Genomic DNA, 26391 nt, shown 5'->3' on the forward strand with positions numbered 1-26391 from the left:
AATAGGACTGCTTGCAAAAATGTGATTGGTGAATAATTAAGGGCGATAGTATTACTACCGGGATTATAAGGGAGTCACGGCAAATTCAAATTCTGGCTGCAATAGTGGAGTCAAAATGATGATTTCCCCCCCTTTCCATGCACTGGTGTCGTAAAGGTTATCCTGTGGCACCCTCATGTTTCTGGTGAAGGAGAGAAAATGAAACTGGAACAATCCACATTAATGTAGATAATTTCTCATCCACTGCTCCATCTAAATCTAAACTCATACAGAACGGGAATAGGAAATTTGTTTTGTTGTGCCTGCGCCTGCTCTTTGAAAGAAGTCTTACAACACCCGGTTAAGTCCAACAGGTTTGTTTCAAATCACTAACTTTCGGAGCACTGATCCTTCCTCAGGTGAAGGGAGGAGCCTGAGGAAGGAGTAGTGCTCCGAAAGCTAGTGATTTGAAACAAACCAGTTGGATTTTAACCTGCTGTTCTAAGACTTCTTACTGTGCTCACCCCAGCCCAACGCTGGCATCTCCACATCATGCTCTTTGAAAGGCAGAGCCCTGAAAATTCTCCTTTGCAAGCAGTTATCCAATTCCCTTATCAAAGTTACCATTGAATCGGCTTTCATTGCCCTTTCAAACAGTCCATTCCTGATGATAGCAACTCGCTACATTAAAAAACATGCTCTTCATTTCCGCTCTGGTTCTGTTACGAGTTACCTTAAAATCGCTGTCCTCTTTTCACCGATATTCCTGTCAATTGGAAACAGTTTCTCCTTAGTTACTCTGTAAAAATCACAGATAATTTTGAGCACCCCTATTCAATCCCCTCTTATCCTTCTTTGTCTGAGGAGAACACAACAGCTTTTCTGAACCCTCCAAATAACTAAAATCTCTCACCCCTGGTATCATTCCAGTAACCTCCTCCACGATATCTCCAAGGTTTTAGAGTAGTCATTGGAAATCTATTCAATTCCGATCATTTTTTCTTACTGTATACTGAGATTGGAAGATTGGGCAGCTAGTCAGGCGATGATGTGCTATTCATGTGAGCAAGTGCTTAAATTCGCTCCTTTAGGTCCTTCAAAGCTGTCACAAATCATTTAAAAAAATAAATTTAGAGTACCCAATTCATTTTTTCCAATTAAGGGGCAATTTGGAGTGGCCAATCCACCTATCTTGCACATCTTTGTGTTGTGGGGACCAAAGCCACGCAAATATGGGGAGAATGTGCAAACTCCACTCGGACAGTGACCCAGAGCCGAGATCGAACCTGGGACCTCGGCGCCGTGAGGCAGCAGGGCTAACCCACTGTGCCACCGTGCTGCCCTATCTGTCACTAATCATGAGCAGAAGTGCAGCACACTGACTTTAGAAAGTGTTGTGAACATGGGAAAGCGTTCACAATGCGGTTGTGGATTGAGCCACTATGTTTCAGAATTTTCCAGGAGGCTGCTGGCCAGAAGGATGAAATCTGATCTTTCCCCAGTCCAGTCCTTTCTTAGTTTTGGGGCCGAGAAATTAACCTGTTACACACGTGGGTGAGATTTGACAGTGAAATCGCCTTTTTTATTTAGGAACATAGTGATGTAAACTCAAGATCCATCGAATGTGCCTCTACAAGGCTGGTACTAGCCTGGTGAATATCGGCCAGAATTCTCCAGTCATAGGGATTCTCTTTTCCCGCTGGGAGTGCACCCCCCACTCACTGGTTTCCTGGCAGCCAGGGGTGGCATCAATGGGAAATCAATGGGTGGCTAGAGGACCGGAGAATCCCACCCAAAATGATAATGGAGTTGTTGAGGACTCATAGTAATTGACCTTTCTCAATCAGTTTACAACAGGTCCAGACATGAGGTGAGGAAAATCCCCACTGGCAGAGAGCTTTGTTTCTTCATGTGAAAAGATACACATCTAACAACATTTCGTTTTGATGTACTCTGACACTTTTTAGTATTCAATTTTAATCGTTGAATCTATATTTGAATCACATCGGAGATTTTCTTTCTTTTAAGCAGCCTCTGGTGAGTCATGCGCCACGTTTTGTGTACGTGTGGGCGGATATGTTGCTAATCTCCTAATAAATTAAACATTTTTGTTTGTAACAGGAAATGCCAAGCAACGGAAATAGGCTACTAGAGGTGATCTTGCAACAAGTGGAACAAAGATAATGCTCTCAGGCAATTTGTGACAGTGTTCAGTGTGAAATGCAAACTGTCCTCAAAACCTTGGAAATGCAGGCAGGATCCATTGCCTATTTGATCAGGTTGTCAAGAAGGCAAACAGGTGAAATAAAAAGGACAAGGTGGAATGTTTAGACTTTTACCACTAAGCCCACTTTGATCGGACGGAAACAGTTTCTTGGCAGCTTTCCATGCTACGGGAGGAAGGAGTCCATATGTGGGCAGAAGTGACTGGGTCTATATAAGGGGAGGAAACTCCTACACAGGGTGAGGCAGCAGTTACACATCTGAGGGACAGAAGATCAGTGAATTGTTCTTTTGTTCGATACCGAATTAAAGAAAGGAGGCCCAGATATTACAAGCTCCAAGAGTCACTTTGGACACTGGATTTTGGACTAAGCATGGAGCCTGATTACCGCTACCCACAAGTTTACACCGTGGGCAGCCATCCAAACCTTACTTGTTATCCGACAGCTTCTGCGCACCCAGTACTGGTGCCAACGCTGAAGAGAGGAAAGAAGGACTGGCAGAAAGTATGCACAGTCATGATTTTGATCCTGACATTCATAATATTGGCAAGCCTGGTGTTGGGTGCCTTCTACCTATTCCAACTCCAAAAGAAGCTCGACAAAATAAAACAGGTACGTGCTTTTCTTGCACGCCGGACCGAAAGATTTCAATCGTTTGAAATCGGAATTTGAAAACAAAAATTGTCTTTCTTCTTTTGGCTAGGTTCAAGATGGTGAGGGTGAACAAGCAAAGATTGTTGGTGAGTACAGTTAAAAATGGTTTAATTTTCACATGATTACAGAATATCTCAATTCTTAATGTGATCACGTTCTCACCTGGACACTGTTCCCACCATCAGGACCTATTGCACAAGGAAAAATATTCCATCCAACTTTAGGTTAAGTGCTTGAGAAAGAAGCAGCACTATTCAAGAACCAAAAATCAACATGTGATGTAAAATGATTATTCACAAACTGGCATAAAAGAGAGTGATAATGAATAGTAAATATAAGAATGCGGCACAACCAAGTGTTAGGCAAGTGCTGAACTTTGCCCCATTTCAGAATGAACTGGGCTGTGAAAAGCACCAGTTTTAAATTCATTTTCCTCCACCCGATATTTGAGAGAAACTCACTTTGAACTCAGACCTTGATTTGGGTTGCGTGACTGCCTCCAGTCCTGTGCTTTGAAGTCTAAATTTTCATGATACAATCAACCTAAATAACTAACAAACGTGAGCCTCATTAAATCAAGAACAAAGCTTTAATTTGTTTTGTCGCGATAGATTGTGTTGCGATTTGTCTGTGACTAATCTTTCTAAATCTCTCTTAGGATCTGCTGGGATCAATAAACCAACTGAGATTGTTGCCCACCTCACAGGTAAGTGATTATCTGAAGGAAATGGGGTACTTTGCTGAGGGGGTGGGTGAGGAGAAACAGAGGCAATACAACGATCAAATACTGAGCAATAAAAAGGAAAATCAATGTAAAATATAAAAAAAGATGTGTCAAATGAAAGGCAAAGCATTAAGGGAATGGGCAGATATTTCACCCCCAATTAGGTGTGTGAGCAGGTACTGCCTGTTGGCATGTGGATTTGCTGGCACCATCCCCCCCTCGAGGCATTTTCCGGTGGGGAAATTGGTGTCGGAAAGGTTACCAGCCCGCAAGTGGAGAACAACCTATTAAAGCCAATAACACATGAAATTTGGCAGCAGCAGACTGGTGGGCCAGACCTCCAGGCAGGTTTTAAGGCCTCCTTCACATATCTGGCCTCAGTTGTCGCCTCAAGCCAACCCTGTAGAGACTTTCCCAACAATTTGATTTCAAGTTTTAAAAGCCACTGAGCAGACAGCTTCAGTTGGAAGATCCCTTTCTCTCCCTTAGCTGCAAAGGTAGGCCGCAGCCACCTCTGAGCTGGAGGGTCTCCTACTGGCCATCCGACTTTGAGAGCCCACCTGCTATCCTGAATTGGATGGTGAACCCACCCACTGACCACTAATTAGACAATTCCGGAAAGAAAAATCACTGCTGGGTGACACAGTGGTCAAAGTTTAGTGGAGGCGACGAAAATCTGGACCGCAGATGGGCATTGGTTGAGATACCCGTGCCACCTTCTTAAGAAAAATACCACTCAGGCACTTAATATGTCAGCTATATTTGAGTGCCTTTAAATGAGAGATTCACTCCCCCACCCTCCCACTCGTCCCTCCACCAGGGAATGCACATGTAGACATGCCAGGGTTTATATGTAATTTTCCTTGCATGGCGGGCATCCCCACCTGCTGCTAGGCTAACATCAGTAGCGGCGGAATGAAGAATGTATGTGGGCATTAATCCCCAATGCCATCCAAGGGCTTTCCCCTCACCAACTTAATCAGGGTGAAGGCAGAGGGTGGCAGGATCCTCACCCGCCACTCTACCACCTGATTAACTGCACCTTCTCACCACCAATCCCGTCAGGGAGTGGAGTACCCAGGGTACCACACAGTGCGGAGCTGTGACCGCCATTTGATCCTGACCAAAACACAAAATTTTGTCCCATATATCAATTCAATTCAGTCAGAATGCTTGTCTCTGGCTGGCAATCTTGCGGAAGAGATCACAGGGATGGACAGAATTTTACCTCCAGGGGATAGTGAACTGGGAGACAGGGAGCTGGTAAAATAATGTGGAATTTGTTGGAATGGCACATTTTCACTGGAGCATTATCGCAGCGATGAGACCAGATGCAGACGGCTGCCCAAACTGGTAGGCCCTATTTAGCAGCCATTTCCCAAGGTCTTTCTTTCGGTAGAGAGACCCCCCCCCCCCCCACTGCCGCCCATGTGTGGGGACGGTGCCAGGCTAATGGAGGTGGTCTCCTTCCAAAGAGGGGCCTGTGAGGTAGGAATGGGGCAGTGCCTGAAGATTCAATGATATACACAGTGAGGTTTCGCCTCTGACCTCAGCCCCCTTGAATTTTTCATTTTTTTGTATTTATTGTCAGAGGCTTGAGGTCTCCTGCCTTAGCAGTTCCCTCCTCTCCTGGTGGTGTGGCCAGACTCTGCAGCATCAGGAGCCCAGTCACCATCCTTAATCGCATGGGTGGCTCTCCGGTGACCAATTAGGAGCCAGCCTGCGTTAAAATCATGTAATTGGTCCCAGTGCCAGCAATTGAGTTGGGTGCTCAGGACCTGCATTTCATCTTGAAATCAGTGTCCTGAAGCCTGCGGTAAAAGTCAGTCCATCATCCAGGCTGACACTCTAAAAGGCAATGCTGAGGGAGCTCTGCATTGTAGAAGGTGCTACTCTCCAGATGAGATGCTAAGCCATGGCTCTGATCACCTGTTCCGTTGTTCCGTTGTTCAAGTGACATTAAAGATGATGATTTTTAAAAAGAAAACTGGAAGGTTCTTCTGGTGTCTAGGTTGGCATTCCTCAGTTGGCCAATGACACCAAAAAGTTGCTTGTGGGACATTGATGGGATAAAATGGCTGCCTTGTTGGTTGATGGAACCATAGAAACAATATCGCAAAAAATGGACTTGCTTGCGTGTAGTGGTTCATTACGGCATTAAAACAGATAGAGAAATGTAAATTAATATTAATGAAAACAGAAAGAAGGGCTAAAAACTGTTCAGAAAACAAAAAAAAAAGAAAGATGACAAATGTTGTCACACCAGTTTTTTTTACTGTACATAAGTTAAATCATGCAGTAAAATTTAAAAGTTATTCAGGAATCCATAGGCCACATAATCAGAAAACCGACGTATTGCACTCAATTGTACTGACTTTTAACATTTTGATTATCACACAGGAATGAATGTTATTAAGAGTTCCACGACACTCGTCTGGGACTCTGTGAAGGGCCTTGCCTTTGTCCAAGGAGTAAGTCACAGCGCTGAAGAATTGATCATTATTGAAGCTGGATATTACTTGATTTACACCAAAGTCTACTTCAGAGGGCAGGAGTGCCAATCGGACATGTTGCTCGAGCATACTGTTTTAAAGCGGTCTGATCGTTATCCTGTAGCTATTGAAATAATGAAAACCAGGAACAGCAATAATTGTCCTGGGAATAATGGACAGTGGTCAAGAGATAGCTTTCAATCAGGAATATTTAAATTAACAAAAGGCGATCGAATATATGTGACTGTGTCAAATCCAGCCTTAGTTAACTTTGAACAGTTTAACACATTTTTTGGATTACATAAACTTTAATTTGCATTTTTAATGCATGTTTTAATTTACTGTGGGTCAATGACCTATGAACCTAATTAAGCCTGTAATTTATTTTCTACATTAGAGAAGCACACGGGGAAAAAAATAATTAAAAAACATTTTGTCTTAGTCAAGCCTGTAACTGAAACAACTGAATATATATTGAGAGGTATACGGGAGGGTGAGAATGATTTTTAAGAAGAAGGTTTACAGTTTTATAACAGTTTTGATGTTTAATAAACTAATTGGAACTTGATAATGATTCCATCGTTTTCAGAGTCTGCTTCCATTGAGTTTGGTTTTGCCTGGTTTTGCCTGTGCAAAGTTACCTCCTAACATTGTACAGGGATTGAGTGAGGTTTCTGACAGATATCACTTTGTGACTGTTATTTGTTAATGATGTAAACAGAATCAATGAAACCCAATGAATAGTTCATTCAGTCTCTTGCATTAAGAGGTCAAGGCCACAAACTTCAATCTGTAGTCTTTGTTTTCTCAGTGCTATGGATGCCGTTTTATGCACTGTGAGTGTTAATGTGGGTATTGGGAGTGTGGACCAAGAGAACGCAGTGTATTAATCTTGATGTCAGTCAGTGTGTAATGCTCACTTGACTTCAGTTGTGTCCTTCTTAACCTCGCATAGCTGGACACATGTTCAGGGGCAGGACGAACCATCTGAACAGCACCAATGAAAGTCATCATCGACTATTTTCACCTTTGATTTTGGCAGGCTGCTGCTGAGTTATTAGAAGTGTTTGGTAGTTTGTACTGTTACCTGAAGTTGGTGAGGTCTACAGGGAGTGATGTGACATGTGGTGAAGGCCTTGGTTCTCACTTCAACGGTTCTTCTTCCAGCACTTGTTCCCTGTCATGGCGCAATAGTTTCTATCACCCTTTGACATGCAGCATGATGAGGAGCATGAAGAGAGGCAACGTGGAGTAAAATAAGCAGCTGGAAGATGGAGAAGGAGGAGGAGGAGGAGGGGAGAGGGTTCTCAGCAGGAAGCCACTCAATGTTGTAAAGGAGCAATTTTCTTACCGTAACCTCAATGAGGAAGAGTTCATGAAACATCTGCATTTTATGAAGGAAGTGTGCACAGGAATTTGCCGCCTATTCCAGGCAGATCTACAACCTCAGTGCAGGGTGAGGGAAGCGATGCCCATTATTGTAAAAGCGATCATTGCCATGAAATCCTTCATGTCAGAATCCTTCCAGATTGGAGCAAGTGACATCTTGCAGTTTGCAGATAGCTGACGCTCTTTATGTCAGGAAGGCAAAGTACATTATATTCCCTCTTTCCAGAGAGAGGAAAGCGAGTGGAACAAGCATGTGGCTTCACTATGATAACAGGTTTTAGAACACCCTTGAGCAGGGTGCCATTGACTGCATACATGTTACTCTGTGGGTGCCACATCTAAATGCAGTAACCACAGAGTGTTCCACTCTCTAAATGTGCAGTTGATGTGCAACCATGGCCAGCAGATCAGGCGGGGAAATGTTTGGCATCCTGGAAGCAGTCATGACATCTTTATTGTGCACCAGTCTGCTGTACCATCAATACTTGAGCCACCACGTGAAAATAGAGAATGGCTTTTGGGAGACAAGGGCTATTCACTGACAAGCTGACTACTCACACCCGTGCACAACCATGGCAATGTGCATATAATGAGAGCAAGGCTGCCACATGAGAGGTCACTGGGGTGTTCAAGCAATCCTTCTGCTGCTTGGACAGCTTTGGAGGAGCTCTGTGGTACTCCCCAGAGTATGTTTTATGGTTCTGGTGGACAAACTTGCCATCATGAGGTTATATCCATTTCCACCATGTATATGGTGTGTGGCTGTGGAGAAAGATGCAGGATAGGATAAGGGTGTTAAAGGGCCACAAGCAGGATAACTTTGTATGGTTTCAGTATTAGCTTCCACTGCAGCACTTGGACATTGAGTAACTTCCGAATGTTCTGCATTATGGGAACTGAGACATGAGACCTCAGATGCTGCATCAAATCGATGTTTTCATGGAGTTGGTCACCATTTCTGTACTGGAATGGATGGGCTCGAAACCCTGCACAAGTCCCATACCAGGTTGACGCCAGACTCCTCCATGTTCTTTGACAGTGAACATAGGCTCTCTGGCAGGCCTGCCAATGTACCATGCATTTCTGTATCCATACCCATCAGCTTTTTCCTGTATGCCACCCAACTGAAATCCTCATCTGAGTCCTGTGCTTTGCAACTTGTATGCAACCTTGCCTTCTGGTGAGCTGGCACACACACCAACCTTTTCCTTTGCCCTAGCTGCAGGTCACTCATTTCCAATGACTAACCACGTGCAGATCCCTTCTCCACGCTACCCTCTGGAATAATATATTATGATAATGATAATACACGCATCATGTAACTAGCCACAAGTACAGAATCTAACAGAAAGATACCAAACTGCCTGAACCTTTCACCTTTGTGGCTCAGTGTGCTGGTATGCTATGGAAGTTATGAGTGAGAATGGGCTCAGGTCCAAATTGTAATGTGGATCTTCAGAAATAATGGGAATTGGTTTCAGGACGAGTAGGTTTCAGCCTTGAGCCATCTCTCATTAATTGACTCAGAGGCATAGCCAGGGTGAGATTCCTTTTAACCCCTTACGTGAGGAATTTGCATTAAATAGTTGGGAGAAATAGGCTTCGCACCCCGCATTTGAAGATGATGTCTAGGCCGTTGAGATTGTTAGCACATCACAAACAATCCGTGGCAGATCTTTCCACCATGCTGAAGGCAGACGTCTGTAATGTGCCTGATTCGGAAACTTCGAGGCTCGGAGTGGCAGTAACTGGAACGTGTCAGCTGGAAATATGGCAGATATGGCTTTCAGCTATCAGGCTGTGGTGCCAACCCTGGCGGGTTGCAGACAGGTAAACATTTGCTGCACCTTTCATAGGTAGAATCACCTTTGGTGGGTCATAGCATAAATCAGTACTATAGCCAAGAACAACGCACTCATATGTTTTGTGCTGAGTTACGAGCCCGATGATGAATCAACCCATTATGGCAGAATGTGTCATTCCTGAGTCAGTCAAGTCCACCATATTCCAGTATTACTGACCAACCTTCTCATTCATGGGACCTGGAGGGTTAGGCCATTGTAAGGGAGAGAAATTGTGGGCCCTGATACATCCCGTGTCTCCAGGCCCTTATTTCCTTTTCCATACCCACCATTAGCCCTTCTCCTCACACCCTTCAGCTGCCCAGAATTGGAAACCACAGTAACAGAGGGACCAAACTCCTTCATCTAGCTTTAGAAAAACCTCTTGGGCGGGATTCTCCAGCCTCGCGCACCCATTTTCTGGTGTGACCCCGCCCCCGCCGGCAGTGGGATTCTCCGTCCCAGCAGCCGGCCAATGGGGTTTCCCATTGTGGGCACCCTCACGCCGTTGGGAAATCCGCAGGCGTAGGTGCGCTGCCGGCGAAATGGAGGATCTCTCCTCCTGTCTTTGCACTCCATGCATCTATTTATAAAGCCCATTAAAAGCTCAGGTTTCAGTATAATATACTTTATAGCCACTGCTTTGTCAGACAATTACACACATGTTATTTCATATTATGTAACAACTATGCTGCTTTGAACCAGGCCCCATGCAATATCCAGACAGCAGCATCCAAAAGACTTGAATTTCACAAGCACTTCAAACAAAAATCCCACACATCATCTATTGGTGAGTGACTGCTGGCTGGCAAAACCTTCCAGTAAATTAGCGTCAAGCAATCCACCTGCAAAAATGTACTATTCCTACCCACACATGGGTTTTGTTAACAGAAAAATTATACTTTGATTCGATTGATAAATATTGCCCTCTTTTTATAATTGAGACTGACCACACTTACAAATGCCCAGTATGGAGCATACAATAGGAAAGCAAAGTATTGCAGATGCTGGAAATCGGAAAAACAAACAGAAAATACCATCAGTACTAAGCAGGCCGAGCAACATTTGTGGAGTCAATGTTTCAAGCCCACAATCTGGAGTAATTCTAATGAAAGGCCAATATCTCTGTTCTCTCTGCACAAATAACTCCAAACACGCTGAGCATTTTTCACACTTCCGGTTTCTACTGGAATAAAATTAACCCCAAGCAATCAGGATTCTTGTGAGCCTCCCATTCCCCTTCAGCAAGGACCCGGCAACATCTGCCTGAGATCTGGTTTGGCACAACATTATTTATGAATTCCAAAAAAAAAGTTGAGGTATGAAGAAAACAACTTCCTGAGGCAAAAAAAAATCAATGTGAAGCAATAAATTGATCATTTAAGAAATAATAATGAGTAAAAATGACCATTAAAGAGCGCCAACTAACTAACTAATTAAACCTTTTGTGTAAGAAGTAGAGCTGGAGTAGGGGACTAGGCCTCAAGTCCTAGTCATTAGGGAAGGGGGAGGGGACAGTGTTCCAGTGAAGGATTTGTATTTAACTAACACTGTCTTTGTGTTCACCTCTGGTTCTGGCAGTGCACATTCTGAACTGCTCTCAGTGAACTTCGCATGAATGTGGGGGCCAGGAGTGGTGCTTTTCAGCTTGGGTTTCCCCCTAACCAGCCAAATGTGTAATTAGGCTTTTAGTGAGGAGGAAGTGGATGATGTGGGTGTATGTGTGTGTCCTTACATTGAGCAACGTGAGTGTATATTCCCTGCTTTGAGCAACGTATGTGTGTCTATGTCTGTCTGCATGCCTTTGTATATGATTGTGTCTGTGTGCCTTTGTGTGTGTGTGTGTGTGTGTCACTCCCCTGATTCAAGCAACATGTGTGTATATCCAGCTCACTCCCAGGTTCAGGTGTCACACTCGCTCACTCTCACACCCACTCACTCGCTCTTACAATCTTACACTCACTGAATTGTTGCTGTGATTTCCCTTCCACGACTTTGTCACCTGCAATTGTGCCCTGTGAAGATGGTGGCCAACTTGGGAGGGGAGGAATCCATAGAATCATAACAGTGCAGAAGGAGGCTGTTCGGCCCATCGAGTCTACACCAGCCCTTGGAAAGAGAACCCTACATACGCCCATGCTTCCACTCTATCCCATTAACCCGGCCTAACCTTTTTGACACCCAGGGGAAATTTATCATGGCCAATCCACCTAACCTGCACATCTTTGGACTGTGGGAGGAAACCGGAGCACCCAGAGGAAACCTAAGCAGACAGAGGGAGAAAGTGCAAACTCCACACGGACATTCACCGAGGCTGGAACTGAACCCAGGACAATGGTGCTGTGAGGCAGCAGTGCCAACCACTGTGCCACCATGCTGCCCAGGCGTAGGGTCCTGGGCTACGCAAACGATTGTTGACAACGTGGAGGGACTAGACCAGGAGACGACTTCTGGACTCAGTGGAAGGGGAGGGCATTACCTTGCATTCCAGCAAGCTCCAGCCTTGAGTCATGGACGAAAGCAGCACATGAGTCCAACAACACCCAACAGACCCACAAGGAGGTAGACAAGAAAAAAAGGAATGGGGAAGCTGGCTAATAATTCTTGCTGTTCAAAACAACAGCAGTCATTGGCCAATCAACCTATCAATCAGGATGGTCCCTGTGTCTGATTGACTGCTTTGGACACTGACCCCCAAGAATGACAGTCTACTGGGCCAATGAGCTTGAGTGAGTGATTTGAATCATCTATACCCCCTTCGCCCAGGCCCAGGGTTAAATGGGTCAGTCTAGCATGACGTTGCTTCCGCTCAATCTTTTTGAAATTAATTTACGGGATGTGGGCATCTCTAGTTGGGCCAGCATTTATTGCCCATCCCTAGTAGCCCTTCAGAAGGTGGTGGTGAGTTGCCTTCTTGAACCACTGCAGTCCTTGAGGTGTAGGTACACCCAGCGTGCTTTTAGGGAGGGAGTTACAGGATTTTGACTCAGTGACAGTGAAGGAACAATGGCATATTTCCAAGTCAGGGTGGTGAATGGCATGGAGGGGAACGTCCAGGTGGTGGTGTTCCCAGGTATCTGCTGCTCTTGTCCTTCTAGATGGTAGTGGTCATGGATTTGGACGGTGCTGTCTCAGGAGCTTGGTGAATTTCTGCAGTACATCTTGTAGATGGTACACTCGGCTGCCACAGTTCATCGATAGAGGACGAATTGAACGTTTGTGGAAGGGAGAGCAATCCTGGATGGTGTCGAGCTTCTTGAGTGTTGTTGGAGTTGCACTCATCCAGACAAGTGGAGAGTATTCTATTACAGTCCTGACTTGTGCCTTGTAGATGGTGGACAGCCTGTGGAGGGTCAGGAGGTGAGTTACTTATAGGTACGTTGGGACTTTGGGGGATCCAGGGGTTGCATTGGCTGTTGATAGACCGGGCTGCCATTTAAAAATCACCTTCCGATCTCTTCCTGCTCGTCGGAGCTCCTCAGTGCAGGGAATGACGCCAAGTGCAGCATCGGGGAGGCGTTCCTCACCGGGAGTCGAAATGGAAACAAAGTGTCGTTAGAAAGTGGAGTGGTTCCCGGTGCTACAACCACAATGGAGTCATAGTGGGAAAGACTCCACTAATCCCGCCCGGAATGGACTGATTTTTTTTGGATTAAATTGCAACCATGGTTTAGCAGGTTAACTCCAGTTGCGATACACTTTGAGGACCCTAAGCCTGCCAAACTCAGGGACAGAGTTTTTTAAAGATTCTGATAGCATTTGAAAGGGTAGGTGCAGAGATAATTATAGACCAGACCAGAACTAGGTGCCATAATTTTTATTTTTATTTATTTATTTATGGGGTGTGGGTTTTGCTGGCTAGACCAGCATTTATGACCATCCCTAATTTGTTTTGAGAAGGTGGTGATGAGCTGCCTTCTTTAACAACTGTGGTTCATGTGTAGGTACACCTTCTTCTTCTTCAGCGATCACTCGCTAACGCGTATGATTGCCCACCTAAGAAACTCCATATCACTGCTCATGGGTTCTGTGGGTCCTTGTGTGTTTGATGATCACTGTCCTCGAGCCACATCTTCGACTGCACATTTGACAGGTGTTTCCAAGAGGTGAGATTGGTCCCTGTACTCGGGATCTCAGGCATTCCTTTCTCAGACCTCCTCTTGCCATCGGGTATTCTTTAAAGATTGTGGGCGGAATTCTCCGTAAGGCCCGACGTCGTCGTGAAACCCGGAGAGGTTCACAACGGCGTCGGAAACCTCTCCTGGCCCCCTATTCTCCCCTCCCCGGGGGGATAGGAGGGCCGTACCGGGAAACTCGGCCGTCGGGCCTTGTCCCTGGCTTCAAGGCCCGGCGCGCCAAGAATGACGCGGCGGCGTCGCCTAATGACGTCAGCCGCACATGCGCGGGTTGGACAGCTCAAACCCACGCATGCGCAGTTGCCGTCTTTCCCCTCAGCTGCCCCGCAAGGCGTGGCGGCTTGATCTTGCGGGGCGGCGGAAGGGAAAGAGTGCGTCCCCTTGAGACGCCGGCCCGACGATTGGTGGGCACCGATCGCGGGCCCGTCCCCTCCCGAGCACGGTCGTGGTGCTCGATCCCCAATCCGCCCCATACAGGCCCCACACTTACCTGGCGCGCCATGTTCACGACGGTAGCGACCAGGTGTAGTTGCCGCCATCGTGAACAGGTCGGGAACGGCAGGCCGCTCGGCCCATCCGGGCCGGAGAATCGCGGGCCGCCGTGAAAAACGACGGCCCGCGTTTCTCCGAGCGGCATGTCGCAAAACCGGACACACCGTTTTGGGGGGAGGGGGCTGGGAGAATAGCGGGAGGTGCGGGAGCGGACCTCCCGCTATTCTCCCACCCATCGTGGTTGCGGAGAATCGCGCCCTGTGTCCCTTCAGTCACGAGGTTCCTCCAGGTAGGTGTCTTCTGAGCAAGGCTTTCCTAGGTGGCGACATCTATGTTTCAATTCTTGAGGTAAGCCTTCAGGGTGTCTTTGAAGTGCTTCCTTTGCCCTCCTCTAGCTTGGGTGCCTTCCTTGTGCTGGCCAAAGAAGATTTGCTTTGGCAGTCGGGACTCTGACATCCTAAGCATGTGGCCGGCCCAGCGGAGTTAGTTTCGGATGATAATGGCCTTGATGTTGGTACGCTTGGCACCTTCAAGTATGTTGATGTTAGTATGCCTGTCCTCCCAGCAGATGCAGAGAATCCGTCTCAGACAGCATTGATGGTTCCTCTCCAGGGCCTTGAAGTGGCATCCATACATAGTCCGCGTTTCTGATCCATTTAGAAAAGTTGGGAGGATGACCGCCTTGTACACGAGGATCTTGGTGTCAGCACGGATGTCGTGGTCGTCAAAGATTCTCAGCCGAAGGGCGCCGCTCATGCATTGGGTACAATGTTGAATGTCCACATCAACGACAGCCTTAGATGAAAGTTGGCTCCCCACGTAGGGGAAATGTTCCATGTCTGGGAGGGTTTCTCCGTTGACTTTGATGGAAGGAGAGACCGGCTTTTGTCCTGGGGAGGGCTGGTAAAGGATTTGAGTGTTCTTGAGGTTGATGTTGAGCATGCTTCTGTAAGGAAAGGCTTGAAGATTCTCTTTTGAGAGAATGGAGATAGCATTATCATCGGCATACTCCACTGGAAGTCCATCCACTTCTGCGGCTTTTCCATTCTTCACATATTTAGTGGCGGCTTCGACTTCATACATGCTTGGTGGGAGTCCAAGATCATCTTTGGTGCGGAGTTGGGGGATTACTCGAACATGTCCTCATCCATGATTGTATCTTGATTCAGAAGTTCTTTGAAGTGTTCTCTCCATTGAAGGCTGATATTTTCTCTATCTCTCAGAAGGGTTCCATTCTGACTCTGCATTGGTTTGAGGCCGAGTGTGTTGGGTCCATACATTGCCTTGGTGGCACTGAAGAAGTCCCAGATGTCGTGTTTGTTGGTGAGGAATTGCAACTCCTTAGCTTTCTCCACAATTGATTCTTGATTTCCCTAGCTCTTCTTGGTATCTCCACCTTTGCTGTTAGATGAGGTCTCCTCTTTGCCGCAGTGGTTTTTCCAGGCACGGAGAACTTTCCTCTCCTTGTTGATGAGGTCTTGTATGATGTTAATTGTTCTCGTCAAACCAGTCTTAGTGTTTCCTGGTCTTGTAACCAAAGGTTTCTTCACAGCTGGAGATGATGGCTGTCTTCAGCTCTTTCCAGTTTCCCTCCTCTCAATTGGAATGAACAATTTGGAGATTTTGGTTCACTCTCATGTTTAGTTCTTGAACCATTCAACGTTGATCTTTTTTCTGAGCTGATTCTTCATCTTCTGCTGTTTCTGGTGGAGTTTGATGGACAGAGGATGAGCCGGTTGTCTGCCCAGCAATCGTCTGCACTGTGCTTTGGTGATGAGGGCATCCTTTTGGTCTCGGGGCCGGGCTATGACATAGTCGATCATGTGCCAAGGCTTTAACCGTGGATGTCTCCAGAAAGTCTTGAACTTTTTGGCAGAACAATGTTTTAATGATGACATTCTGGTGTTGTGCACATTTGGTAAGCAGGAGAACTGCGTTGGAGTTGCAGTTCCCAACTCCTTCCTTTCCGATGGTTCCTTCCCAGAATTGGGAGTCCTTTCTGACCCTGGGGTTGAAGTCCCAAAGGAAGATGGTCTTATCGTTCTTAGGAACGTTGGAGAGGACTTCCAGTGGCGTATATGGTGTGAGTGGTCACACATTTTGTGGCTCCCGCTCGTGGTAGAATGTTTGGACCTTTTCCCCGGTTAACGGATGGATGTGTTGATCAAAAAAGATGCAGAAGGGGTGTAAGGAGAGAGTGTCCCACTGGTGGATGGATTCATGGACCAGAAGTGGTCTAAAAAGAAAGGAACAGTTGGAGGTAGCTGGAGTTGTACCTGCGACACAGGTGAAGGTGGCTGAGGGTCAGGGATCGGCCCTGCCCTCTCAATGGTCGACGGAGCAGCTGGTGGGCTTCCTTAACGGGAAGTTCACCCAGCAGAGGAAGGAGAATTTGGAGGACCTGGGCAGGATGATGGACCCGATAAAGGTGGGGTTCAACCGTCTGGAAACAAGGCTGGAGGCCCAGAGCCAGGCGATCCAGAAGGTGGAGGAGCTGGTGGAGGAGCACGAGGAGCAGCTTGCCTCGATGGCAGCAGAGATGGGAGTGATGCGGAATCAACAGAGGCGGCTGCAGGAGAAAGTGGAGGACCTGGTGAATCAGTCTCACAGGCAAAACCTGAGGATCGTGACACTGCCCAATGACAGCGAGGGAGCAGATGCCGCTGCGTATGTGGCTCGGATGTTCGCAAAGCTGCTGGGTGAGGGGTTATTTGAACGACCATTGGAAGTGGACCGGGCGCACAGGGCACTGATGAGGAAGCTGCAGGGGAACGAGCCGGCGAGAGCGTTGGTGGTGCGCCTGCACCGGTTCCTGGACAAGGAGCAGATCCTGAGGTGGGTCAGGCAGACGAGGCGATGTACCTGGGAGGGCAGTGAGCTGCGTGTGCACCTGGACCTGGGTTCGGGGATGGCCAAGAGGAGAGCGGGCTTCGACAAGTTGAAGGCGGCCCTCTTTAAGAAGGGGTGAAATTTGGTATGTTGTTCCTGGCGCACCTGTGGGTGACCTATAAGGGTCGGGAGCTGTACTCTGGGACATCTGAGGATGCGATAGAATTTGTTAGAGACAATGAACCGGCAGGAGAACATTGAACTTTGGTGGAGACTTTCTCTTTCTGTTCCGTTGGGTTTGTTTCTGTATTTGCTCTGTGTTTTTTCTTTAGGGTGATGGTGGGTTGCTCTTTTCTTTCTCGGGGCTGCTTTAGCTCAGTGGGCTAAGACAGCTGGTTTATAATGTTAAACAAGGCCAGCAGCACGGGTTCAATTCCTGTACCAGCTTACCTGAACATGCACTGGAATGTGGCGACTAGGGGCTTTTCATAGTAACTTCATACTTGTGACAATAAAAGATTATTATTAGTTGTGTTGGATGGGTGTTGTTAAGTTTGCTCCGGTATAATGTTTGAGCGGGCGGGTGTGGGAATCAATGGGGGGTAGGATGCTAGATGCCATGGGCAGGGGCTACCAGTCTAGATGGGCGGGCTGGCCCTCAGAAGTGAAGGGTGAGCAGGTGGTTAATGTGTTGATGGTGGTTGGGACTGTTATTTTATGGCGGGGGGAGAGGGGGACTGCTGACAGGGGAGGGTTTCTGAAACGTGGTATGGGGAGGGTCGATGACGGTGGGCGCCCGAGTGCGGGCCTGAGGAGGTGTGGGATGCAGGCTGGAGGCTGACCCAGGAGGGGTTACGGTTCATCAGCAGGGAGTTGGTGGCGGGGTGCCCTCCGACCAGGCTGATCACATGGAATGTGAGAGGGTTGAATGGGCCGGTCAAGAGGGCCCGTGTCTTCGCACATTTAAAGAGTTTAAAGGCAGACGTAGCTCTGTTGCATGAAACACACCTGAAGGTGGTTGATCAGACAAGGCTGAGGAAATAGTGGATAGGGCAGGTATTCCATTCAGAATTGGATTTTAGAAACAAGGGGGGGGGGGGGGGGGGCAATTTTGATGAACAAATGGGTGGCGTTCGAAGTGGGGGGGTATAGTGGCTGACTCTGTGGGGAGATATGTGATGGTGAGTGGGAAATTGGAATTGATGCCGGTGGTGCTGGTGAATATTTATGCTCCGAACTTGGATGATGTGGAGTTCATGAGGCGGGTGTTGGGGAAGATCCCGGACCTGGACTCGCATTGGTTGATAATGCGGGGGGGGGCGGATTTTAATAAGGTTCTTGACCCATGGTTGGTTCTGTCGAGCTTGAGGCTGGGGAGGGTTTTGTCGGTAGTGAAGGAGCTGAGGGGATTTATGTTACACTGGGGGGGTGGATCCGTGGAGGTTTGAGAGGCCGAGGGCGAAGGAATTTTTGTTCTTTTCACATGTACACAGGGTGTACTCCGGAATTGACTTTTTAGTTCTAGACAAGACGCTGTTGGCGGGGGTGGTCGAGGTGGAGTATTCAGTGAATGTGGTGTCGGATCATGTTCCACGTTGGGTGGACTTGCTGGTGAATAAGGGAGGGACCCAGCACCCGCAGTGGAGGCTAGATGTGGGGCTTTTGTTGGATGAGGAGGTTTGTGAGGGGGTGAGGGAGGCCATTCGGGGGTATGAGGAGCTGAGCGACACAGGGGAGGTCTCGGTGGCCACTTTGTGGGAAGCATTGAAGGCAGTGGTGAGAGGGGAGCTTGTCTCGACATGGGCACACAAAGAAAAGGCGGAGTGGGTGGAGATGGACAGGCTAGTGGAGGTGATCTTACAGGTGGACAGGCAGTATTTGGAGGCCCCATAGGCGGGGCTGTTGAAGGAGAGGCAGAAGCTGCAGATGAAGTTTGGGTTGTTATCCACGGGGAAAGCGGTTGGGCAGTTGAGAAGGGCGAGAAGGGTGGTGTATGAATATGATGAGTACGTGAGCAGGATGTTGGCGCACCAACTGAGGAAGCAGGAGGCAGCGAGGGAGATCGGGAATGTGAAGGACGGGGGGGGGGGGGGGGGGGGGCGGTGGGGGAACACGACTTTGGACTCGGTGGGGGTGAATGGGGTGTTTGGAGATTTTTACATCAGGTTGTATGAATCAGGACCCCCGGCCGGGGTGGAGGGGATGAGACGGGGACTTTGGAGGGGTTAGCGTTTCCGAGGGTGGAAGAGGATCTGGTGGAGCAGCTGGGTGCCCCCATCAGGCTGGTAGAAGTGGTGGAGCAGATGGATAACCATTGGAGTTGTATTTAAAAATTTTGGGGGGCCTTGTTGGTGAGGGCGTTTAATGAAGTGAGGGAGTTGGGGTGCTCCCCCCCCCCCCCCCCCCCCCCCCGACACGTTTGTAGGCCTCGATCTCCTTGATTTTGAACTGGGATAAAGATCCGAAGCAATGTATGGACGCCAAGCTATTGGCCAAGATCTTGGCCTTGTGTGTCAGGGGTGATAGGAGAGGACCAGAGGGGTTTGTGAAGGGGAGGCATCTGGCGGCTAACATTAGGAGGTTATTAAAAGTGATAATGATGCCCCCTGAGGGATGGGATGTGGAAGTGGTGGTCGCCATGGACGCGGAAAAGGCCTTCGATCAGGTGGAGTGGGACTATCTGTGGGAGGTTTTGCGGCGGTTTGGGTTTGGGCAGGGTTTTGTGGATTGGATTCTGTTGCTGTACCAGGCACTGGCGGCGAATGTACGGACGAACCAGGTGAGCTCGGACTATTTTAGGCTGCACCGGGGGACGAGACAGGCCTGTCCACTCTCCTCACTGCTCTTTGCCTTGGCTACAGAGCGACTGGCGATGGTGTTGAGAGTGTCGAGGGACTGGCACGTGATAGTACGGTGGGGTGGGAGGGTGGAACACACGGTCTCGCTTTATGCGGATGATTTGTTACTGTATATTTTGGACCCGTTGGGTGGGATTGGGGGATCATGTGGAGGATTTTGGCCGGTCGTCGGGGTATAAATTGAAAATGGGGAAGTGTGAGGTCTTCCTGATCCAGGTGTGGGGGTGGAGAAGAGATTGGAGGAGATGCCATTCAAAGTGGTGGGGGGGGGAGTTTTCGGTACTTGGGTAATCAGGTGGCGCGGGGTGGGGGCAGTTGCATAACTTAAATCTGGCTCGGTTGGTACAGCAGAGGAGAGGGGGACTTTAGGAGGCGGGATGCGCTCCTGTTGTCATTGGCGGGGAGGGTTCAGACGGTGAAAATGGCCTGAGTTTGTTGTTCGTATTTTAGAGCCTCCCAATCCTCATTCCCGAGGCCTGTTTTAGGAAGGTGAACGCGTGATTTCTGGGTTTGTGCGGGCAGGTAAAGCCCCGCGAGTGAAGAAGGTATTGCTGGAGCGGGGTGGGGGGGGGGGGGGGGGGTGCGGCCTTATGTACGGACACAAGTTTGGGGGCATTGTTAATGGCACCTCTGCCGTTCTTACAGGCCAGATACTCCAGACGTCCGGTAGTGGTGGCGGCGTTGAGGGTGTGGGGACAGTGGCGACAGTACATGGGGTTGGAGGGGGCTTCAGTTTGGGCACCGATATGTGGCAACCACCGGTTTGCTCCGGGGGGGCTGGGTGGGAGGTTTCGGGGGTGGCAGTGGGCGGGGATCGAGCGGTTTGGGGATTTGTTTATCGAGGGGGCTTTCCGTGTTTGCAGGAGTTGGAGGCGGAATTTGAGCTGCCCGGTGGGAATGGGTTCCATTACTTGCAGGTGAGGGACTTTGTGCGGAGGCAGGTATCGACCTTTCTGCACCTGCCGCCCCAGGGGCTACAGGATAAGGTAGTGTCGAAAATGGGAGTGGGGAGGGGAGGGTATTGGAAATATATAAGGAGCTGATGGACTGGGAGGGAGCCCCGATAGGGGAGGTGAAGCGGAAGTGGGAGGAAGAGTTCGGTAGGGAGTTAGAGGCTGGGTTATGGGAGGACACCCTGAGGAGAGTCAAAGCGTATTCATTGTATGCCAGGCATAGCCTTATACAATTTAAGATGGTCCACAGGGCGCATGTGACTGTGGCCCGGATGAGCAAGTTCTTTGAAGGGTTGGAGGATAGGTATGGGCGGTGTGCAGGTGGGCCCGTGAATCATGTCCATATGTTTTGGGCATGTCCGAAGCTTGGAGGATTCTGGCAGGGGTTTACCGTCGTCAGGTCAGAGGTTCTGAAAGTAAGGGTCCCGAGTCCAGAGGTGGCGATTATTGGTGTGTCAGAAGATCCGCGAGTCCAGGGGGAGATAGATGCCTCCCTGGTAGGCCGGAGATGGATATGGTGGGAATGGAAGGATACAGACTCCGTAAGTGCGTATGGTTTTAGTTTAGTCAGGTACCATGGTCAGTGTAGGCTTGGAGGGCCGAAGGGCCTGTTCCTCTCATGCATTGTTCTTTGTTCTTTGGTGGCATGGAGGAACGCAGAGTCTCCGAAGTCGGGGGTGTGTGACATGGCTGGGTTTCTCAGGCTTTAGAAAATTAAGTTCGCCTTGAGGGGTTCGACGCTAGAGTTTGCTCGGACGTTGGAAAGGACGAAGCAGTCAGCGGGGGGGTGGGGGGGATTAAAAAGGGGAGGCAGGGGGAGTTGGACAAGGTGGGGGTAGGTTGGTGGGGAATTGTTGTTGGGGTGTTGTTTATGTAAGCCATGTTGGCTGGGTCTTTTTTTCCTTTGTGTGTGGTTGTTTATTGTGTTAAAATTTATAATATAAATGCCTCAATAAAATGTTTTTCAAAACAAAATGGAATGTTGGAGAGTATGAGGTCGAGGGTAGAATAGACGCCTTCTTTGGACTCAGCATCGGCTTCAAGGGTTGGGGCATAGGAACTCACGTCCCTATGTGTCTGCTGATTCTTGGCAAGCTCTAGGCAGAGTCAATAGGTGTTCGTTGATGCTAACAGGGAGATCCAAAAGTCAGTTGACGGGTTTGATCTTGATGACAAATCCAATTCCATGTGTCCTGTTGTGACCCTCGGGTTTTCCTCTCCAGAAGAAGGTATAATCAGCACCATCTTCCTTCAACTGCCTTGTGCGGGACTTCTTTTAACATGGGAATGCTGTGCACATCAGCAGATACACATTTCACAGAAACTACATCCAGTTCCAGTGGCAAGGGAACCTTGAGAACTGGAGATCTCCCTACTGCTGCAGCCTTCACCCGCCATTGCAGACGTTGATACCATATGTGTATCTCCTGCCTGATCCACCATTGAGGACTTGTTTTGGATTGCGCTTTATTTGGGTCCTCCCCTCCAACCTTAATGTCACGGATAACCCTGCCAGGAGTTAAAACTCTCAACAGCATCGCTCCTGAGATTAACAGAATGCTCAAGTCTCTCCAAGGTGGCAATCCACGGAAAGGGTTGACGTAGGAAAATATTGTAGGCCAGACCAGGACTCCAGGCCATAAGTTTTATTTTATTTTATTCATTCATGGGATGTGGGCTTTGCTGGCTAGGCCAGCATTTATTGTCCATCCCTCATTTCTATTGAGAAGGTGGTGGTGAGCTGCCTTCTTGATCTGGGGCAGTCCATACGCTATAGGTACATCCACAGTGTCCCTGGCTCTGCAAGTGCATCTCCACAATCGATGGGATTGGCTGTCCAGAAGCCCGAAACCCATCTGGATGAATGTTAGTTCCTGGGGTCGGCCCGCCCTCCAACCGTCAGCCCCCAGGGTATTTCCTACCTCCACCTGATGTTTCGGATCAGCTGTGCGGTGTGCACCAGATAGTGTCCCACGAGCCTCTTCACTAAAGTGCCCAACCGAGGTGAGTTTCTCTCGGATGGTGGAGGGTTTTGAAGACAGCTGTGACAGGAAGTCAGTGTCATCATCTGATTTGAGCTCCGGGATGTCAAGGGCTGCCACCCGAGCTGTTCTCGCCATCGGTGCTCGGCTCGGGGGGGGGGGGGCTCCGGCTATGGCACTGGCTGCAGGTCGGGGAAAACGGATGGACCCACCCCATCTCCAACAGGTCCTGCAAGGCACAAGACAAGACGCACAATTTGACTGCAGGCTGGGAGAGAGTGTGGCTTGTGGAAGTGAGGGGATGGTGAGGGTTGGGGTGAGAGTGAGGCTGGGGATGAATTGGTGGTGAGGGTGGTGTGCGATGAGGGTGGGGGATGAGGGGTGCTGAGTGTGAGGGTGATGGTGAGGGTGGTGTGCGATGAGGGTGGGGATGAGGGGTGCTGAGTGTGATGGTGAGGGTGGTGTGGGGGTGAAGGTGGTGTGGGGATTGTGTTGGGGGCGGTGTTTACACATGTGCCATGGGGAACCGCAACTGAGCGGGTCTCACTTTTTGCCCACAACCAAATTGCTCCCCGGCGACCTCCCTTTCCTCCAAGCCATGGTTCAGGGGCCCTCTGCTCTGCCATGGTCAGGGGCCACAGGTCCGGGAATCCCCCTCCAGCCCCATGTGTTTCGGATCTGCTCAGAGTTAGAGCTTTCAGTTTCCCCAGTGAATTCCAGTTGAAGAGGCTCTATTTATAATATGATGTTATATCCCAAAAGTGTCGCCAATACTGTGGGTATTTCTATTTATCTTGGTGAACCACAAGTCTTCCCTTATATCGATCAAATGACCACACAACCAGTTAGTTAGTTCAAAAGATGGTTTATTTACATACACAAGAGTTACCTCAACATGCAAACACAATATTGACTACGAGTTAAACTACACCTATCAGCTACAATAACATATATTTAACTTCAGGGCGACCGGCACTGTGCAAATGGATAAGGCCTTTATCTGGATTTCACTTGGCTGGTTCGAAGAAAGTGACTTTGTCTCTGCTGGGCTCATCTGTCAGGTAGCGATCGTTAGTCCTGAACTTGGCAGGCTGTTCCTGCTGCAATTGGGTTGGTACAGGCCGGATCCAAAAGATGCTGGCACAGGCCGGATCCAAAAGAGGCTGGCACAGGCCGGGTCCAAATAAGACCGAACACATGGCTGTGTCCCCTTTTATCCCTATGGGATATCGCGCTCTTTAGGGCGGTCCTTAATCTTGGACCCAATAATTCGACAGGCTTCGATCACTGCCTTCGATTTTGGCCAATAAAAGGGCGGGTACCTTGGTGGCTGGGCGGGTCCTTAGCAGCCATTGACCTTGGCAGTTGGGCTCTCTGAGTAAAGGGAGTGGCGCCGATCAGTCTGTGTCTGTATCGGTTTCTTGTGTGCAGTCCTATTGATCTGGGGAAATGGGCCATTAGAATACAAACGAGCGGGGATTTCGATCAGGTCTAGCTCCCTGCGCTTCAAATACACAGAAACTCTGTATCTGTCTGAGTCCTGGGTTGGCCATAATTCCCATGGTCCTTTGCAGGTGGCCATCTCAGATGGCTACAAGAGACAAATGTAATGACAATATCAGTAATATAGAAAGAAATTTGAAATGAAAAATGAAAATCGCTTATTGTCACGAGTAGGCTTCAATGAAGTTACTGTGAAAAGCCCCTAGCCGCCACATTCCAGCGCCTGTCCGGGGAGGCTGGTACGGGAATCGAACCGTGCTGCTGGCCTGCTTTAAAAGTAGCGATTTAGCCCAGTGAGCTAAACCAGCCCCTGAATAGATTTACTGTCTCCACAGTGTAATTCTGACAATAAGCCTTGATGCCACTCCAGGGTTGTGACAGCCAAGTTCTAAGGGGACTGTCCCAAAGATTCTCTCAATAACCTAAAATTGTTAGCTTCATTTTGCTTTCAAATTTCTGGTCTTGGGGCTTGTGATGAGTCATAAGAAAGATATTCATTCCACCCATTCTGACTTGAACAACTACCACAAACTAAATGGAAAGTCTTTCTGCGCATATAGGGTCTCGGGTCAATAGCAAGGCCAAGATTATTGGTGCAGCGAGCTCGCATTTGCAACACTTGCTGTGATCGAGCCTCTCTTTTAAAGATGAAAAGAAGAAATTGCAAATGCTGTGCGTCTGAAAGGAAAACAAAAAATAGTGAAAATGTGCAGCATGTCAAAGCTGCATTTGCATCACAGGAGGTGGCCATTCAGCCCACCCAATTTCCCTTTGAAATCACTTACCGTCTCCGCTTCCACCACCCAGGTGGGTAGCGAGTTCCAGGTCATTACCAGGTCATTACATAAAAAAGTTCACATTCCGTTACATCTCTTCCACAAAGCCTGTTCCCCCTATTTCTTGTATGGTCAAACAATGTATTGTCGTCAATGAGGAGTCCTGAAAAGGTGCGTCAAACATAGTTTATTTCCTACTCACAGCTAGGAAATTCAGCGAATTAGCACCAATCCATGTCTCAGATGGTACCATCTTGTGATGCCGGTTTCTTCCTGGGCCGGCTTTTATCTTGGGCAAATTAACAAGCCCGCTATTGGGCCCCGACCTTCAATGGGGGAGCTCAAATTCCATGTGCCCCACGGGGAGATCAATTGGGGCGTCCCCATGGATATCGTTGTGGTTATAAAACTCCTTCCCCCAAATGTCCATAAGTCCTGTGTAGCAGGCGGTGAGGAGGTTGTCTTCTCCGCCTGGTTGTGGGGCTGAGTCAAGGGCCATGTAGCATGTCAGGCAACGTTGTTTTTGCATCGATCGTCTGGGGGCACCATCGGCAGCCGTTCCCTGGCGAGGTCATCATCCGAAAACTCAGATGTCCCTGTCGGACCCTGAATCCTCCACTTCTTGCATCTCAGTATCAGGGCTCCTAGGGGGTGAAACCCACATGCCCCCTTGTGCCAGGCCGGGTGGGCTGGAAGACAGTTCCTCCGATGGAGTTTGACCTGACACTGGCACCCTGCTCCAGAGGTGGTCTAGATGCTTCTGCACTACCTGTTCTCGCATTTGTATCGAGTAAGATATCTATCCAGTCAGTTTCAGCACGGTCCCAGGAGTCCACCGTGCACTATCTCCAATGTTTCGAACGGATACTGTGTCCCCCAATTTGAAACCTCTGTCCTGAATCTCTGCTTCGCTATTGTCCTGTGAAGTTCTTGTGTCCTTTCTACTTTCCCACTAATGTCGGGGAAACATTACGCTAAGGCGGGTTCTCAGCCTCTGGCCCATCAACAGTTCAGCCAGTGCCACTCCAGTTGTAAGTATGCTGTTGTCTGGTAGGGGGAGGCAGTGGTGTAGTGGTTTGTCACTGGACTAGTAATCCAGAGACCCAGGGTAATGATCAGGGGACTCGGCTTTGAATCCCACCATGGCAGGCTCTCTGAAATGGCCTAGCAAGCCACTCAGTTGCATTCAACCATTACAAAAACACAAAAAAGGTATGAAATCAGTCAATCACCCAACATTTACCCAACCTGTTCCACCCAACAGGTACTGGGATCAAAAATAGCAAACCCGGCCCTGTCGGCCCTGCAAAGCCTTCCTTACTAACAGCTGGGGGCTTGTGCCAAAGCTCTCACAGACAAGTCAAGCAACAGCCTGGCATAGTCATACTCACAGAATCATACCTCACAGACAATGTCCCAGACACAACTATCACCATGCCTGGGTATGTCCTGTCTCAACGGCAGGACAGACCCAGCAGAGTTGGCGGCACAGTGGTATATAGTCGGGAGGGAGTTGTCCTGGGATCCTCAACATCGACTCTGGCTTCAGGTTAAACAT

General features: G+C 48.7%; 1 protein-coding gene across 1 annotated transcript; it reads left to right on the plus strand.

The window, feature by feature from the left end:
* The first annotated feature begins 2179 nt into the window (after positions 1-2179).
* On the plus strand, positions 2180-6646 carry LOC119964887 (tumor necrosis factor ligand superfamily member 6-like). The gene is made up of 4 exons (XM_038794973.1): positions 2180-2816; positions 2908-2944; positions 3517-3564; positions 5983-6646. The coding sequence occupies exons 1-4, from the start codon at positions 2577-2579 to the stop codon at positions 6384-6386; spliced, it is 729 nt and encodes a 242-aa protein (XP_038650901.1). The 5' UTR covers positions 2180-2576; the 3' UTR covers positions 6387-6646.
* Positions 6647-26391: the final 19745 nt, after the last annotated feature.

The sequence above is a fragment of the Scyliorhinus canicula genome, chromosome 4 (genome assembly GCF_902713615.1).
Source record: "Scyliorhinus canicula chromosome 4, sScyCan1.1, whole genome shotgun sequence".
Taxonomy (NCBI): domain Eukaryota; kingdom Metazoa; phylum Chordata; class Chondrichthyes; order Carcharhiniformes; family Scyliorhinidae; genus Scyliorhinus; species Scyliorhinus canicula.

Coding starts and splice junctions, on each gene's coding strand:
- LOC119964887 (XM_038794973.1), top strand. CDS start 2,577: ATGGAGCCTGATTACCGCTACCCACAAGTTTACACCGTGGGCAGCCAT. Junction 2,817..2,907: donor AGCTCGACAAAATAAAACAG/GTACGTGCTTTT, acceptor TCTTTTGGCTAG/GTTCAAGATGGTGAGGGTGA. Junction 3,565..5,982: donor GATTGTTGCCCACCTCACAG/GTAAGTGATTAT, acceptor ATTATCACACAG/GAATGAATGTTATTAAGAGT.